Consider the following 17,908-nt stretch of genomic DNA (forward strand, 5'->3'; position numbering starts at 1 on the left):
GCAGGACGTGTTCTGGCCCCTGACCCACCCCCACCCCTGAATCTGGATTTCCTGACCTCGAGCAGCCCCTCTCTCTGTGCAAACGAGCATGTCCTAGAGCCCTGCGCTCTGGGCTGCCTCTCCCCAGGGCCCCGTGGGGCAGCCGTCCCGTGGTTCGGGGCCCCCACGCCAAGCGTGCCCCTTCTTGGACCGAGAGACCACCCCGGTGGCAGAGCGGGCAGATCCGCGCGCCCTGGCAGGCCCTGCCCTCTGGGGTCTGCACCCAGAGCCGCGGCCGTGAGCGGACCTGAGAATGGTTAGCACAGCCTCGGCGATTTCGGGAAGTGAAAGCCAGCAGTGTCCCCTTGGCCGCAGGGCCGTGTGGCAGGTGAGGGAACCCGGCGGAGCCTTGCGTCTGCTCGCTGCCACTTTTGAGGAAAAAGAGAGGGTTGCAGAGCGATGTCCTGAAGACGCGTCTGTGTGACTGACGTGGCGATGTCTGTCTGAGCTTAAGGAAAGTCCTGGAAAGATCTACATCCAACTGACACGAGGAGTCATGCTGACATTACACGACTTCTGTTCATTTTAACTGTCTACGTGTGGTTTAGTTTCTCAATGATGCATTCATATATATATAGGTGAAAATTAAGTTATGGCTCAAAATTAATTTATATTAAATTTATATTAATATGTATAATTACACATTTGTTAAGTTTAAAATTAACTTACAATTTACTAACCTTTTTTTTTTTTTTTTTTATAAACATGTATTTTTATCCGCAGGGGTACAGGTCTTTGAATCGCCAGGTTTACACACTTCACAGCACTCACCAAAGCACATACCCTCCCCAATGTCCATAACCCTACCCCCCTTCTCCCAACTCCCCTCCCCCCAGCAACCCTCAGTTTGTTTTGTGAGATTAAGAGTCACTTATGGTTTGTCTCCCTCCCAATCCCATCTTGTTTCATTGATTCTTCTCCTACCCACTTAAGCCCCCATGTTGCATCACCACTTCCTCATATCAGGGAGATCATATGATAGTTGTCTTTCTCTGCTTGACTTATTTCTCTAAGCATGATACTCTCTAGTTCCATCCATGTTGTCGCAAATGGCAAGATTTCATTTCCTTTGATGGCTGCATAGTATTCCATTGTGTATATATACCACATCTTCTTGATCCATTCATCTGTGGATGGACATCTAGGTTCTTTCCATAGTTTGGCTATTGTGGACATTGCTGCTATAAACATTCAGGTGCACGTGCCCCTTTGGATCACTACGTTTGTATCTTTAGGGTAAATACCCAATAGTGCAATTGCTGGGTCATAGGGCAGTTCTATTTTCAACATTTTGAGGAACCTCCATGCTGTTTTCCAGAGTGGTTGCACCAGCCTGCATTCCCACCAACAGTGTAGGAGGGGTCCCCTTTCTCCGCATCCTCGCCAGCATCTGTCGTTTCCTGACTTGTTGATTTTAGCCATTCTGACTGGTGTGAGGTGATACCTCACTGTGGTTTTGATTTGTATTTCCCTGATGCCGAGTGATAGGGAGCACTTTTTCATGTGTCTGTTGGCCATCTGGATGTCTTTGCAGAAATGTCTGTTCATGTCCTCTGCCCATTTCTTGATTGGATTATTTGTTCTTTGGGTGTTGAGTTTGCTAAGTTCTTTATAGATTTTGGACACTAGTCCTTTATCTGATATGTCGTTTGCAAATATTTTCTCCCATTCTGTTAGTTGTCTTTTGATTTTGTTAACTGTTTCCTTTGCTGTGCAAAAGCTTTTGATCTTGATGAAATTTACTAACTTTTGAACTTGCTAAATTTATAATCATATGATTATTAATTATAGAATTAAAGCTTCATTTTAGGAAAAGAGCAAAGACTGGAATGGACCGCGGCACGGAAAGACTTCGGAATTTGTTGTCCAAGGATGCCCACTGGGCTCCACCGACACCCCTCATCGGCGGACGAGTCCCTCTGGGCCTTGGCCTGTGCCCCGGGGCCCGCCGCGTGGTGCTGATGGTGCCGTTGGAGCAGGATGGGCCCTTGTCCATACGGCTCAGCTCTTATAAAAAGAGCGGTCTGGTCCAGACACACATGTGGGGAGAAGTTGTGTGGTCAAGAAGGCAGAAGCCTGGGGGATGCTTCTGTGAGGCAGGAACAGCAAAGGTGGCCAGTAAGCCACAGCAGCTGGGAGAGGGGCCCGGGTCGGAATCTGCCTCACAGCCTCGGGAGGACCCGCCGCGCCGAGCCCGTGATCCTGGCCTTCGTGCCCCCCGATCCGTGCCCGGTGTGTGCTGCTATGCGACAACAGCCCCGGCAAACCGATGTGGTGCTCCGTGCTGGCAGGTCAGGCCCTCATCGTGTCCCAGGAAGCCTCGTGCTGAGAATGGCAGACTGTGGGCCTACGGGCGTGAAAGAGGGTACGTGCCAAGCAGCAGCCCATGGGCTCTGCCACCCATCGCAGCCACTCCCGGAGCCCCAACCGTACACTGGACGATGGCCCAGGTCCACGGCCTCCACGGGAGCCACACGAGCCATCGCACCGTTTCCAGTCACCCTAGCGAACGAGGATCGGTGAAATTAACGTTTCGTTTGACCCGTTAGACCCGCGATTCTATCGTTTCAGCACGTGGACTATACACAGCTCACCGACCGGACGGTTGGTGTCAGTTTGCTCATAGGACGTCTTGAAACCCTGTTTCAAGGACGCTGTGGATGGTGTGCCCACAGCCCGCTGTGAATCAGATCAGCCACGCTTCGAGTGCTGCGAGCCACGTGTCCTGTGGCTGCCGGGCCGGATACCCCAGGTTTGAGACGTCTGCATCCGGCGTGGTTCGGAGGCCCCGGCTGCTCCGAGCTCCTGGCTCACGCCTCTGCTTGTCTCCACTCCATCCCTGGGGTGGTCGTGGGACTCGCTGGTGCGGGAACGTGGCGACGGCAGAGGAGGTGGCGTGCGGTGGCCGGCTGGTGGACAGCTGTGTCGAGTCCAGGCTGCTCTGGTCTCTCGCTGCATGACGTGACGTGGGGTGGATTGTCTAATCTCCCTGACCCTTAATCTCCACGTCCTCCAAAGGGCTGTCGCAGGGATGGAGCTGAGGGGCAGGGTAGGGGAGGGACGGGCGTGTGTCGGGCTCTGAGGAGACACCGCGGCTGGGAACCAGACCTCCCAGCCCTGTCCTTCCTCGGGTTCTCCCCTCCTCTGCTCTGAGCATGAACCCAAGGCCTTCCTTGATGAGCCTGTGTTTGGGGGCTGCTCCCCCGCTGGAGGCAACTCGAGGCAGGATTCTGAGGGTGGGAGGGGGGTGGGGGGAGCCCTGGGATGTCGCAGGGTGAACTCACTGACCAACGGAGGGGTAGGGGTACAACGCAGGCCGCGGGGCCTCTTGGTTATCAGTGACCATCCCAGGGCTGGCGCGGGTGGAAACCCTCTACGACCATCAGCCACTGAGGTCACTAAATCTGTGCAACGCCCTGATGCAATGGAGCTGGTGACCTATACTTTGCACCCGAGTGTCTGGCCTAGTGTCCTCTCTGCCCCTCGCTGGCCGGCTGCTGGTTCTCCAGGGAGGTGGGCGCTGTCCAGGGTGCTGGGCTCCGGGTGGGACTGGGGGGGTGGGGGTGGGGCGGAGGCTGCTGGGGGACACCCGGGGGCAGACCCCTGCGGGTCCAGAATCTGTGCTCCCCTGCGCCCTGCCCCGAGGGCAGCGACAGGCAGCGCCTCCCCCTTGTCCACCGGGGGGCGCCATGAGAGGGCATTGTGGCCGCACCCGCCGGAACTCTCCCTGCCCGCAGGGGCGGGACCCGGACCAGAGAAACGAAACTGGGCCTCCGCGGAGGCTTGCACGCTGGGGCGGCGCGGGTGCGCGGGAGGTGCGGGGAGTGCGCGGGGGCGCGGGCGGGCCGCGGGGTCCTTGGGTCTGGGTCGGGGCGCCTGCGTGCTGCGGGCCGTCCCCTCCCGGCGGCCTTTTCCCGCGGCGCCTGGTTTCGGTTTCGCCTGGGGCCCCGCCCCGCCCCGCGCCTCCCCTTCCCGCTCCGTGCGGACCCCAGCCCCCGGCAGCCGGTGGGCGCGCGGCGTGCGCGGAGGAGCCCCGGGGCTGGCGCGGAGCCCTTCGCTGCCTGGGGTTGCCGGGGGCGCCCCTGCCTGCGTCCCCAGTAGCTCCCCGGAGCGCAGCATCTCCGCCCCGTGGCCGCCCGAGCGCAGCGTCCTTCGCGTTCCCAGCGCTGCCCGCCGCCGGGGTCTCCAGGCCACGGTGGGCACCAATGCCGCGACGGCCTTAAGGGCCCCCAGGTGGCGGCGGGGAGGCCGGAGAAGGCGCGAATGCGGAGATGGGGAGCCGGCTGCCCTCGACCAGCCCCCCACCCCGACCCCGGCTCCCGGCCCCCACGTGACCCGGCCCCGCCGGCGGGCGCGGTCGGGGGGGGGGGCGGGGCATGGGCGTTGAGTCCAGCGCGCTCCTGAAGCTGGGGACGTCGGAGGCTGAGTGGCTAGAGCATTGCCGGGTTCTCCTACGCCTCAGGCCCCGGGTGGGGGCGGGAAACAGAAGGGCCCTTCAGGGACTTCTGAGCCCTGTGGCGGCTTTTCTGGTGCGCGGGGAAGCAGAGCCTTGCGGAGGGCAGCAGAGGGGTGGAGGCCCCGCCGGCACTGAAAATCGTGGAGAGGCCGGACCGGGACGGTGGTCGCGCCCCTGGCCGGGCAGGGATGAGGGGCCGGGTGGCGGCCGAGGCTTGGAGGGGACAGGTTGAGCCGGGGAACCTGGCCCACACCGTCTAGCGCTCCCTGCCCCCAAGAGCCCACTAGCTAGTGGACCGCGAGCCAAGTCTGGGGGAGGCAGGGCGGGCAGCCTGCTAGCCTGACCACTGGCCCTGTTCGCCCTGAGCTGCCCCAGCGCACAGGCGGGCCCCTCGGGGCCCTCTGGCATCTCTGAAGTGCTTTCTGCCCCACCCAGTCCCCAGGGCACCTGTGCACAGGTGCTTCTGTCTGCCCCTCGTCCAGCCCCCAGCGGGCCCTCTCACACGGTGTCTGATCTCAGGGTTCTGCGAGGGCTGTGTCTCTGCTGGAACAGTGCCCCCTCCCCCAACACCTAGTTCTCAGTTGTCCCAGCCCCCAGGCCCAGCCAGTGGGAACAGTTTTAGACTCACAGAGGGACTGAGACCATCCCCCCCCCCCCCCCCCCCGCCCCAGGGGTGACCCTGGCGCGGGGGGGGGGGGTTGGGAGGTGGGGGGAAGGGGGGGCAGGAAGAAAAATTTGCCGGAGCCCCTCGTGGGGGAGGAGGTGGGGGAGGGTGGACATGCCCAGGGTCAGGAGGGGCGGGTATGGGGTCAGGAGGGGCGGGTACCGGATGCGGGTTCAGGGCTGTGAGTGCAGCAGGTGAGGAAGTGCTAGCACTAGGTTTTCGATTCAGTGGGGGAGCTTCTGGGCACTGTAATTTCCCTTTCCCAGGAAATGAAACTGAAGCAGAACAGGTCACGTGACAGGCGGCTCAGTATATAGTTAGCTGCCTGGGGACCCTTTTTCTTCCAGACCTGCAGGAGCGAGCCTGCCTGGAGCCGACTCACCCCCGGAGGAATGGAGTGTCTCTCATGCGGCTATGTCCCCGAAGACAAAGCCCCCAAGTTCTGCAGCCAGTGTGGACAAAAGCTGTCTCCTGTAGCCCCCGCACCAGGTAAGGGCTGATTGGGGGCGGTGGGGTAGGCAGCAGCCCAGCCCCGCTTCCCCTTGCTGAAATGGAAACTGGCCAGTGGGCAGCTCCGGCAAGTAGTTGGAGGTCTTCTGTGGCTGAGGGACTCTTACTAGAAGCACTTTTGTTACAAGAACAGTTTCAGCAGGTTCTTTACTGGGAGCTCTTGTTGCTTTTTAAAAACTTTCAATTTCATTTCCTGGAGAGCACCTAATGGCTCTCCTCCTCCTTGGGGCCGGGCAGTGTCGGGCTGAGCTGAGGCATTTCTGGATTGCAGAGGATGCTGCAGGGAAGTGGTATCCCAGGTGGTGTGATGGGGTGCAGGGCCCCCACAGCCTCGACAGGACCCTCTCTGGTGATGGGGGGCAGGTCAGTGTCTGAAAGGGAAGCATGTCACCTGCCAGCTCAGGTCAGTCCTTAACTCTGGGTGTCCAGGACCTCAGGCTGCCTTCCTTCCTTTCCTGGGTGTTCTTGGACCCAGGACCTTGGCACTGCCTGTTCCCTCAGTTTGGAATATACCTTTCCTCTGAGGACAGCACCATCACCCCCTCACCTCCTTTCTGTCTTTGCTCCTCGGCCCTCCCACCTGGAGGCCCACTCTGACCACCCCCAGTGAGAACAGCGCCTGCCGGGGGCCCCCCCACTCCCACTCCCACTTGCTTGGGCCGTTTGCCGTTCTACGCACGGCTTCAGACAAGACCTTTGCTCTCTTGTTAGCTGCTTTATTCCAAGTCCCTGGCATGGCGCCTGGCACAGAGTAGGTGCTTGACTAATAATTTCCGGACCCAGCAAAGAAAGGCTTGTAGAAGATCGTGTGTGTTTTCTAAATATAGTTTGTGTGCGTGTGCGCGAGAGTCCGTAAATGCTGCCTGTCCCAGCCCTTCTTGCGTGCTGACCCCGGGGTGATCCGCGAGGGTGCCCTGTGTGTGAAGGGGAGGCCCTGGTTCGGTACTCTCGTCTCTGCTGCGTGTGTACGAAACACTTACATCCCAGATGTTTTTACTGGACTGTAAGAGGTGCGAAGAGACGGCTGGTTCTGCTGTCAGGTTTTGTTTGACTTTCTTCGGCTGCTGCCGCTTTAGGGAGGAGCTCCGGCTACAGTCAGACCTAGGGAGTCTGTCTTTTCCTTTGGAACACAGGGGACTTGACTCATGCAGTCGATCCTGCATCGGTTCGGCGTCCACTGTCCTCATTGGCTCCTGGCTGTCTGGATATGGGACCGTGGCCTAGCTGAGCTCTTGGTGGGTCCAGGCAGAATTTTCTACCTGCTCGGGCTCCACACCCCTGGTCATTAGAACATCCCCCTGAGTGGGAGACCTTGTGAAGGGGGTCTTTGGGACCCCCGAGAGTAAAAAAGCCCAAATCAGAGCAGTTGGTGAAATGTCAGTGAGCCTGACGTTGTGCAGAGTCTTGAGGAAGGAGACATCATAGATTCCCATTTTACAGATGCCAGGAGTGAGGCACAGGGGGGTTAAGGAAACGGTCTGCAGTCCCACAGCTAGCAATTGGCAGAGGCAGGATTTGAGCCCAGGCAGGTGGCTCTGCAGAGCTCGAGTCCTGGGAGGAAGGAAGCCGTGGGCTTGCGGCCTCTGAGGGAAGGGGGGGTTGGGGTGCTGGTGGCCCCTCCGTCTGCTCTGAAGTGCCACCACCTGGGCACCCCTGGGCCCTGGCCTGTATGGGGGTCAGGGGTCAGGGGTGAGGCAGGGGTTGAGTGTGGGCCTCCAGGGTGGACATGAACGACTGTGACGAGGTAAAGCAGGGGGACCCCAGACAGGCAGCCAGAGGACCCTGAGGGCCTTCTCTGGAGTCTGGGTCCACCGCCTCATGTCTCATGGAGACCTACCTCTTTGGGAAAACACTCGCTCTTCTCTGTGGTCTCTGCGGGGGGATGCAGTACCTCTGCCTTCCTTTGGTTTTGTGGGGGGGGGGGGTGTCTCGGAGCACTGCTGAGGGTGGCCCAGATGTCATGACAGAACTGGGAACGGAAGGTCTGCGCGCCAGCCTGGGCATGTGTGGCAGCCTGGGCGTGTGGTGCTTTTACAGGATGCCATGAAGTCTTCCTGTCCTGGCAGCAGGCCAGCGGTCATCATCCAGGGCCCCAGGGCCCCGCCGACCTTGGCGGGTAGGGAGGGAGGGTCAGGTGCACCTTCTCCCCCACCCCCACCACCTCTGAGATACCCGCCTGCTGCGGGACTCTCACGTCCGGGCCTCCCCTGCTGCTGGTGGGAGCGGGGCGCACGGGATGGGGCTCCAAGGGATTCCCAAGGGCCAGGGGTCTCAGGAGCAATGGCGGTCTCCCCCAGTGCCCTTGCCCCGCACAGCGCCCCCACCCCCATTCTCGGCCAAGCTTCTGCTTACAGGAAGGGAAACCGAAACGAAGCTGGGGCAGTGCGGGGCGGAGGAGCTCTTCTTCCTGTCGGCCCCTCCCAGAGCTGGCGCGGGGGCCCGGAGAGGCCGGTGCCGCTGCTGTTCCCGCTGGGATCTGAAGCTCAATTCGGGAGTGCAAGGCTGAGAAAGCATTCTTCCCGCGTTTCCAGGGCAAAAACAAGTGGTTTTCTGAAAGCCCGGGGACAGAGCCGGTGCGTGATGTGCAGGGAGAGCTGCGCGGGGCCTGGAGAGCCACGAGTGTGTTCTTTTGAGCAGAGGACGGATGGGTAGAGACAGAGGAAGTTTCCCAAAGGATTTTCTTATGTTAAAGGCTTAGAGGAACCCGGAGGTCTGCCCGTTGGTGAGCTAAGGTAGTTTGGGGCTCAGGACGACCCCAGAGAGCTCCTGGAGGAGCTTCATCCCGGCCTCCTTGTCGGGCGGCCGCGCTTCTAGGGAGGTCCTGTTCCCTCCACCATGTCTTTCTGCCTCGCACCTCCTGTGGCTGCATGCCTGGGTCGGGGAGGCTGGGGGCCGGGCAGCGACCACATAAAGGAGCGGAAATGGGGTGTGTGGAGAGTCCCAGCCCATCCTGCGCAGAGAGGGGCCGACGTTGCCCAGAGTCATGTTGGGCCAGTCTGATGAAGTTCTAGAATCTAGGTGAGGTTCGGTGGGGTGAGGTCCAGAGCCGACAGCTAAGAAAGAATTCTTAAGACGTCTCTGGTGCAAAAAGGTGGTTTATTAAAGCACAGGGACAGGACCCGTGGGCAGACAGAGATGCTGCCCCGCTATCCTGAGGAGGGGCTGATTATATACCCAGGAATTTGGTAGGTGAGGACAAAGGGGTGTTCAGAAGGGCTATCGGGGTAAAGAGACTGTCAGGATATTGAAGGCCTGGTTATTGTCCAGCCGAGACCGTTTTTCCCTCTAACGAAGCACTAGCATGAAGACAATTGGAGTCTCCTGGTGGAATGTCACGTTCCTCCTATCAAGCGTCCTTGTTAGGGAGATTTAGGTTTAGAAGAAATTTAACTTTATTTACATTTCCTTCTGCCGCCAGAGGGGAGGGCGACATTAGGGCTTGAGGAACCGAGTTATTTGTCTCTGGAAATTGGGCTATTGATAAGACAGCTGCTTTATTGTAAATCTCTAGGACATTTGTAAACCAAGCGAGACTCCTGCCTTGCACGATTGTGATCTCTGCAAGTTAACGGTTTGTTTTTCTTTTAGGGCAGCCAGGGGTGCCTGAGGAATGTCACACATGTTACCCAGGGGAGCAGGTGGAGAGGGGGTGCAAGGTGCCAGCTCTTGCTTTGTCCTCCGCCAGCCTCCTGCTCCCTCATCAAGTCCGACGGTGGAGGGTAGGGCCAGGGGGGAAGGTCAGGTTCCCCGGGGGACCCCCGTCGACTCTTTCTTGAGTGCTAGAAGCCTGTTATCAGGAGAGGAAGTTCCGGCCAGCGTCGTCACTTTCTCATTTTCTGCTATGTCCCCGTTTCCTTGATGTTTTTATAAGGGAGAAAGAGAATCTGAAACCCTGTTAGCATCCAGGGTAGGGCTGGGGGCCCCGGGGCAGCTCAGAGGCAGGAGAGGTACAGGTGGTGGGGGGCAGGCCGGGGGAGGTTTGGGGCAGCCCTGGAGGGTCCCTGGCCGAGGTCAGAGCCATCCTGCCTGTTCGTGCCTGTGGGGCCTTCCTCACCATCCCCTCCAGAACCTTCCGTCTTCCCAAACTGAACATCTATCTGCAGTAAACACTGATGCCGCCCACAGCCGCTGTCCCCCACCGTCTCCTCTGTCTCTGGGCATGTGACTGCCCTAGGGACCTCTGTGAGAGTGGGAGGCGTGCGTGCTTGCTTTAGCCTTGAGGACCTGCAGGGCTGCGGCCCCTGTTTTCCAGCCGAGGGCTGGGCCCGGATGGCAGGGGGGCCCCGGGCTAGCTGGCGGCCCTCCCAGGGGTGCGTGCGCTGCAGACCTGGGCCTGCTGCTGGGGCTCTCCTCGGAAGCCTGGGTGTCGGAGTCCGCGTGGCTGACCGCGTCGGGTCGAGTTGATTTTCGGTGACGTTTTATAGAAGTGACTTGGGGTTGTCGGTGAGGTCCCTGCTCTCTCCCCTCATTCCTGTGCTAATCAGCCATTGACCTGATTTGGGGATCTGAAGGGGAGCTCAGACCCATTGGCTCTCTGGATACCCCCAGGTCTGCTCACTTGCAGGCATCCCAGCGTGCATACATGCTTCGGGGCTAGGGGACAGGAATTTATTCCGATTCAGCCAAAATATCCTATGGGCAAGGACCAGGACCCCGACAGCTGTCCCCAGGGCCCGTTGTGGCTTCTGTGAAACTGTGGGAGGCAGCCCCACGCCTGGGTTCACGCCCTGCTCCCCAATTGTCCTTCCGTATTTGTGTCTACCAGGAAAGCATGTCCCCCGTGGACTGGCGGTAGGTACTTGGCGGGTTCACACGCAGAGCGCCTACTAAATGCCGCGGCAGGTTCGCTCTTCCTGAATCCAGCTGGAAGTAACACGTGCTGGTGCGAACGGGGGTGATTGGAAGTGGTGCTGGGGAGCAATCGGTCCAGAAAGAAGTCTTCAAACATTCTTGGTATAAAAAGGGTGGTTTTATTATAACACAGGGGCAGGACCTGTGGGGAGAGAGAGCTGCCCCCGGACTGTGGAGAGCTGCGGAGAGATTAGATACTTTAGAGTTGGGGGAGGTAAGGACAATGCAAAGTTTCCAGAAAGATTTTCCTGTCTCAGAGGCTCACAGGATCCAGGAGGCCTGGCTAGCATTTCCTCTAGCAAGGCATTATCTCGGGAGACCGGGATGTCCTGGAGGAATGTTGTATTCTGCCCACCTGGAGTGCTTGTCAATAGGGCTGAAGGTCCTAAGGAAATTCAATTTTATGTACATTTCTTTTGCCTTTGTTCCTCTAGTCATGAAGACCTTCCCATTGTAGGAGGGCACACAAGCCTTGAGGCCTGACCCCCTCCCAGCCCTGGCCCTCCGCATGGCCTGTTAACCAACCTTATCAAGTGTTTGGTGTGCCCCCTTCTGGACGTTTCCTCTGCGTGGAAACGTGCGTCTGCGTATGTGTTTCTGCAAGCTGGTGGGTCATGCCGATGTAGTTTGGGAACCCAGGTGAGGCTTGGTAGGGTAGTGGGTCTGGAGCCGAGAGCCAAGAAAGAATTCTTGAGATGTGTTTGGTGCAAAAAGGTGGTTTTACTAAAGCACGGGGACAGGACCCGTAGGCGGAAAGAGCTGTGCTGGGGTCATGAGCTGTGCCTCACGCTGTGCTCTCAAGTTGGTGGGGTGAGAGGGAGATCGTGAGTCTCTGAGGAATTTTGGAAGCAAGATTTGCAGGGCCTTGAGGGGCCGGCTGGTGTTGGGAAAAGGTCATTGACTACCGTCTAGCCAAACCTGAGTCATGAGAACCTTCAGATGTATATCGGCGGGATAAAGATCAAGGGAGCTTCCAAAGGAATTTTCATTTATTTTTTATTTATTTTTATAAATTTTTGAAGATTTCACGTATGTATGTATGTACATACAGAGGGAGAAGGAGAGAGACTTACTCCTGCCCCGCGCCCAGCATGGGGCCTGACGGCATGACCCGAGCCCAAATGAAGAGTTGGATGCTTAGAACCGACTGAGCTATTCAGGTGCCCCCAGAGAAATATTTATATTTTAAAGCCGACTGACAGGACCCTGGGGGTCGGGCGAGGACCGCCTTTGGCCCTTAGCAGAGCATCGGCATCCAGGCAGCTGCGCCCCCAGAGGAAGGTCACTCTGCCTGTTTCAAGGACTTGTCAGTGGGCTGTAGGTAGGAAGGACATTTAATTTTCTTCTGTAAAGAAATTTATTTTCCTTCTGCCTTTGTTCCCCACGTCCCTGGGCACTTGCCTTGTTCCACCATTTGTCATAAGGGACATGGCGAGGCGGATCTTGCCCCCGGAACAGTCTGTCTGGAGGACGGCCTCGTGTGTTTATAAGCATGAGGCTTCTGGCCCCTCTGGCCTATGGGTTTCGAGGTTTCTCGTCCACCCGCGTCCTCTGTAGCACTGGGCGCTGCACATCTTGCTGGTTCGTGCCAGGTGGGTGGGGGCACACGGCATCTCGTGGATTCCTTGCCCACTTCCTTGATCAGTAGAGAGTCAAGGATGTTTTCGAGGGTCTTTTTCTTTGAACCACCTCTTTGTTTTCCTCTTGGGAAGCTCATTTTTTACAACAGTTCTTACTGATTCTTCATCGGCGTCGAGGCTGTTTAATCGGAGAGGACCAGAACCGCAGCCCCCTGCTTCGTCCGCTGGAGGAATGCACTGCCCGGACTCTGGGCTCCAGAGCCAGGGGCTTGGGTTTCCACAGGGCTCGCTCTCTGTCCCGAGTTCCTCTGTCTCTGCGTCTTTCTCTGGTCCCCTGCTTTGTCCTCAGGCTGGCTGCGTTCATGAAGGCAGACGGGCTCACCAGCTCCAGTGCCTGGGATCTGTCTGTCTGACCAGAGAGGGAGTCACTGTGTGTCTGAAACCCCAGTCACCAGCCCTGGAGGCCGGCTGCGTCCTGCCAGTCACCGGGGCCAGGGGAAATGCCAGGTTCTGATTGAATCAGGCTAATCAGGGATCGCACCACCAAGAGGCAGGTAGAGGCCAAAATGCTCACAGTTTATCATCAAAGGAGAGTGGTCCTGGGCGTTGTGTGTGATGATATCCTTGCCGCTTTGGTTCTTCAGCCATCATATTGTGGGGGAGGAAGAATTTTTCTCTACCCTTCAAAATGCTTCTGGCTGGTCTGAGAATTAAATTGACAGGAGACAGATTGACAGGAGAAAAATCAGATTTAATTTCTTTACGATGAGAGATTGCAAAGGTAAGTGAAAGGAGGTGTCTCTGTCACCCCGAACTCAGGAGAAGGGAGGGGGTAGGGGTCTGGGACACCAAAGGGAAGACAGTAGGTCTCAGGGAGATGGGAAGGAGTCAGAGGTGAACAGATGTTTGCTGCGCCATCAAGAAACTATGGACACAAAGACTCTGGTCCAGCGGGCCTTGCTAAGTTCCTCCTGGCCCGCCATCCCGCCATCCCTAGTTCATAGCTTAATGTAGTTATGTGTGGCGGCTCCCAGTTCTTCCTTCTCCATTCTTTTTTTTTTTTTTTTTAAGATTTTATTTATTTGACAGACAGAGATAACAAGAGAGGCAGGCGGAGAGAGAGGGAGAAGCAGGCTCCCAGCTGAGCAGAGAGCCCGACGCGGGGCTCGACCCCAGGACCCTGAGATCATGACCTGAGCCGAAGGCAGAGGCTTTAACCCATTGAGCCACCCAGGCGCCCCCCTTCCTTCTCAATTCTTGTAGGCAGTTAGGGGAAGGCCAGAATTTCTTCCTGAGTTTTTTCAGCTCAAAATAGTCTTCATGACAAAGTGGCCCATCTTGGGGCAACTCAAAGTTCTGAGTATGTGTATTTAGCCATTTAATGTAGTTGTTATTAGTTCTGAGTCTTGTCACAGTCACCCAAAGGATGACTTCTGAGGGCCAAGTTCCACATGCCAGAGAATTTACAGAGAACCTCCAGAATTTACAGAGGGGAGGTTGCGCCTAAGACAGGGCCTAGGAGAAGGAAGAGGAAGGGCCCAGCAGGCCTCGGCTTTGGAGGCCAGGCTGAAGGAAGGTTCCAAGTAGAAAGCCATCTGGAGTGGGGGGGGAGGTGGCATGGGGACCCAGCTTTGAAAATAGGGCCCCTGAAGGGCTCCGTTCGGGAGGGGCCCCCTCTGGGGATGGCGGCTGTAAACAGGAGCCGCTCTGAGAGCAAAGCAGCTGGGGCACTGGGGTCAGTGAGAGCAGGGGCCAGGGAGGCGCTGGGAGACTCTGGGTCCGGCCAGGAGCCCCAGTGAGAGGGGCTGAGAGTGGGGCGCCTGTCCCTGAGAAGAGAGGAAGAAGCCCCCTGGGCAGGGAGGGGAGCGGCTCGTTCAGTTTTAGACCCAGGGCTGGGCCACTCTGCTGATGCCGACGTCAGGAAGAGCTGGGCGGTCAGACTGCACGCGCTGTCCCGGGGATTCGGCCGCTTCCTTGGGGCTGGAGCCGGGGTCCTGGGTCCGTCATGCCCACCCAAGAGCAGAAACTGTACCGAGGGAAAGTGCATGTTGGCGGAGAGGGCTGATCTGGCCAGTGTCCTCATGGGACTTTCCTCCGGGACTTTCCTTGGGAACTTTCCTTGTCCACTCACATGTGTGGACCTTTGCAGATTCTGAGAACAACCACCCTGAGGCAGTGCCGGCCCCGGAGGAGAAAATGGAGTGTGAGCAGGAGCTGCGGGAGGACGGTGGCCCCAAGGCGACGTCGGACCCCGAGGCAGAGATGGAGTGGGGACAGGAGCTGAGGGAGGACGGTGGCCCTTTCTTGTCCCCGGACTCAAGTCACCTCCAGCGGGAGGATCAGGACGAGCCTGCTTCCAGTGTCTCCTTGGCTGGCCCAGGAGTGGGCAGAGTGAGTAGTCCTGGGCCCTGGTGGCGGGGATGGGGGTGGGGGGTGGGAGGTGGGGGTGGGGGGCGGGGGGTGTCTGTGAGGAGCAGCCATGGCCCATTTCCCCCCTGCTGGGCCCAGAAGCTGCCGCTGCTGTGGTCTCACCGTGGCGGAACAAGGGGCCCCCCCATCCTTACTGTGCGGCTCCGTGGGCCCCCCCCCCGCCCCCGATGGCTGCACGCGGGGCAGCAGCAAGGGCAGCCCCGTCTCTGCGGCTGGTCGGCCGCGGGCTCTGGGGTCCTGCTCCCCCGCCAGGCCCGGCTGGGTCTGGAAGCCTGAGCTGCTGCCCCGCTGTGCCCCCTCTTGGGACCTCTTTGCCTTGACCGGGCTGGCGTTGAGGTGTGTGGAAGGCACAGAGGCAGGGTCGCCGCTTAGGAAGGTCGCCTGCTCACCACACACTCCTCGCCTTGAGTGGGGGTGGGGAGCCGGGGCTCAGCAGTCCGGGGTCGCCCGCCAACGCCAGGCCCTGAGTGGGTCTTGCAAGTGCGTGAGCAGACGGGGGCCCTGGGCAAGGCTTGCCGGGAGCGCGGGGACAGGTTCAGGGGCAGGTTGGGGACCGCGACACGGCAGAAGGTCCCGTGCTGCAGCTCGGCGGCCTGTGCGGACCCAGCAGCCTGGGGCTCCCGCTGGACACGGGGGCCCGATGCTGTCCTTCCGTGTTGGGGTTGGGGCCGGTGTCCCGTCTCCTCTCAGTTGTTCCTTGCAGTGTCAGGCCAGCGGGGCAGACGCGCCGCCGGCAGCATCGCGGTTAGTGGGGGCGCCGTGCGGGGTGCGCGGAGGGGTGCGGGGGTGCGGGGGGTGTGCGAGCTGTGGCGGGTGTGATGTGAGGTGAGAGCGGGGGATGTGTGTGTGTTAGTGTGTAGTGTTCGTGAGCTCACGTGAGTGTAGGATTTGTGTTGTGTGGGTGAAGTGGAGGCGCAGGAGTCTGGGTGTGTGGTGTACGTTAGTGTGTGAGGCCGGGTGAGGTTGTTGTTAGTGTGCGATGTGTGTGTGCTGTTGGGTATGTGTGGTGTGGGCGTGTTAGCGGGTGGTGTGGATGAGTATGGTGGGGGTACACACATGTGGTGGGAGCGTGGGGTGTGTATGTGGTATGTGTGTGAGTGGGGTATGCGGTGTGGGGTGTAGATATGTGTGCGGGAGCAGCTGGTGTGATTGCGGTGCGTGTGAGGGTGTATGTGTGCGGTATGCATGTGAGTGTGCGTGGGGTGTGAGTGAGTGGACTGTGTGTGTGTGAGAGGTGTGAGTGGTGTGTAGGGGTATGAGTGTGATTGAGTGTGTGTGTGAGTGTGTGTCCTTCCCCTTGGGGCGTCGCTGTCCTGAGCAGGACGTGGGACAGTGAAGGTTCAGGTGAACTCTGGGAGCGGGCGCCGGGGGGTGCACACCCACAGGAGGGCACGTGGCACCGCGAGTGGACCCGACTCTGAGCCCAGCAGGACTGGGTTTTCTTTTTTCACCTTGAAGTAACCAGAGTGAGTTTAAGGCTTTTTTAAAAAACGGGCAAGAATAAGCAAGAATACCATGAAAAAGAAAAGAAAAAGAAAAGTCTGAGTGGGACTTGCTGCACGAAATCAAACAGAGACGAGTTACAAAGCCATAGTCAGTGACACAGTGAATTCTGGGGGCGATCGCTGTACTAGAAGAGACATCCCTGAGTCAGAACCTAGCATGTGCGAGAACTGGGATGGGGGATGTATGAATATGTGTCTGCTCTCTGAACGGGGAGTTTCTGGGAATTAAAGCAAGGGAAAAGACTACAAACAAGAGATCAGTGTCTTTGACTTAAAATTAAAAATGTCATAGAATATGATAAGCACAAATGAAGGGCAAACAATCTAGGAAAAACATAGAATATTTTTATTTACATAAAAGTACTTTTAACGTAGAGTGAGGTTCCTCAATATGTCAAAAGCTCTTAGAAATCAAGAAGAAAACAGTAAACAACCCAGTAGGAAAAAGTGGGTCAATGGTAGATTATAGTCTCTAAATGGTCTATACATTTATAAAGCTCCCACCTCTGAATTCAAACCTGGAAAATAAAAAGAACTCTGAGCTTTTATGTGAAACTTATAAAATTAAAGAATGGATGTAAAGTCAGCATTTGGGGCCGAGCTCTCCGTGCACCTGCGGGTCGTCTGGTGGGACCCCAGCGAGGCAGGTGCTCTTCTTCTCTGCTTTCATTATGAGAAATGACCCCAGGAAGGCATCTGAAGGTTTCAGAGAGGATTTAATCACAGCCCCATTTTCTGTGGCCCAAAGGCTGGAACCCTCTTGAGATCCCCCCCACCCTGGGCAGGGCCCCCTGGGTCGTTCCTAGGCCGGAATGCATTGTGGCCTCCGACTGTTATTTTCTCAAAGATGGAAGCCGTGGGGAAAATTCTTGCGATCCAATCACATAACTAAATAAACAAAAAGAGAAAAGAAGAAAACCCCAAGAATGGTAAAGGGGTGCCAGTGAAAACGGCAGAGAAGGGGCCTGCGGGGTCCTGTCCCTCCCAGGGAAGCACCAGCCACACTGAGCAAAAGAGCGTAAGTTCAGTTGCATGTCTGGAAAGTCTCAGTAGCGGGAGACCTGGCCCTGGTGGCCGAGCTTGGTTTGTGGGGTTTCGGCCTGGCCCCACTCCCTCCCCGCATGGGGGGGGTCTAAAGATGCCGCCCATTCTGACGGAGGACGGGAGCCCTGCAGACCGTGTTCTGGGGCTTGACCTCTGGGATGTCTAAGGATGAGAAGCGCTAAAGAAGCTGTTCCTGGAGGAGGGAAGTGGGGAGTCATTGCTCAGAGGGCATGGGGTTCCTTTCATGGGGGTATGAAAATGTCCAGAACGAGATAGTGCATGTGTGCAGTGGCTCACTGGACGTTCTGTGATTTTCACCCCGGTGTCAGAAAGCCGTGTGTGGCACTGTCACAGGAGGGGTTGAAAACAAAAGCCAAAATGCACACGCTCCCACCCGCGCAGGGGAGCCGGAGAGGGGAGCAGCACGGGTGAATGCTGAGGGGTCGTCCCTGGGGATTCGCTCACGGGGCTTCGTGGCCGTTGCCCCGCTCCCTAGTGACCCTGCATAACGCCACGCTCTGACGGCACGTGCGTGTGTGAACAGGCTCGTGGGTGCAGCTGGGGTGTTCCCACGGGGCGGGGCGACTCTGCCAGGGAACCAAGGGCCAGGGCCCCGGGCTAGAACGGGACCCTTTATTCAATGAGTCAGGAATCAGGCACATCCCACCCAGCAACGGAAGGAGCGCCAAAAGGCTGAGTGGAAGGTTTTCTAGAGGCAGGTTTTCGGGCAAGGTTGTACTCCTGTGGGGGTCAGGCGGAGGGAGGGCCAGGTGGGCTCGCTTTCCTACAGAGGCTGTCCGGGAGGGATGGCCTCTGCCCAGGGGCGCGG

The 17,908-nt window shown here is 58.0% G+C and overlaps 1 protein-coding gene and 1 long non-coding RNA gene across 5 annotated transcripts in view; both read left to right on the plus strand.

Annotated features, from left to right (window-relative positions):
- Positions 1-17,908, plus strand: part of LOC309850933 — a 1,194,231-nt gene that overhangs the window by 166,210 nt on the left and 1,010,113 nt on the right. The gene's annotated exons all lie outside the window — the stretch shown is intronic.
- Positions 4,034-17,908, plus strand: part of RNF213 (ring finger protein 213) — a 105,175-nt gene continuing 91,300 nt past the window's right edge. For 2 of the 4 annotated variants that reach the window (XM_082705389.1, XM_082705390.1), the window contains exons 1-3: positions 4,036-4,234; positions 5,507-5,648; positions 14,250-14,491. In XM_082705389.1, the coding sequence (XP_082561515.1) occupies positions 5,552-5,648; positions 14,250-14,491 (339 nt within the window). In that variant the 5' untranslated portion in view covers positions 4,036-4,234; positions 5,507-5,551. Of the gene's footprint in view, positions 4,235-5,506; positions 5,649-12,773; positions 12,882-14,249; positions 14,492-17,908 lie in introns of those variants that run through there. The other 2 variants (XR_014304485.1, XM_082705391.1) reach the window with 2 other exon arrangements.

This window comes from Mustela nivalis, assembly GCF_964662115.1.
Source record: "Mustela nivalis genome assembly, chromosome: 17".
Classification (NCBI taxonomy): Eukaryota; Metazoa; Chordata; class Mammalia; order Carnivora; family Mustelidae; genus Mustela; species Mustela nivalis.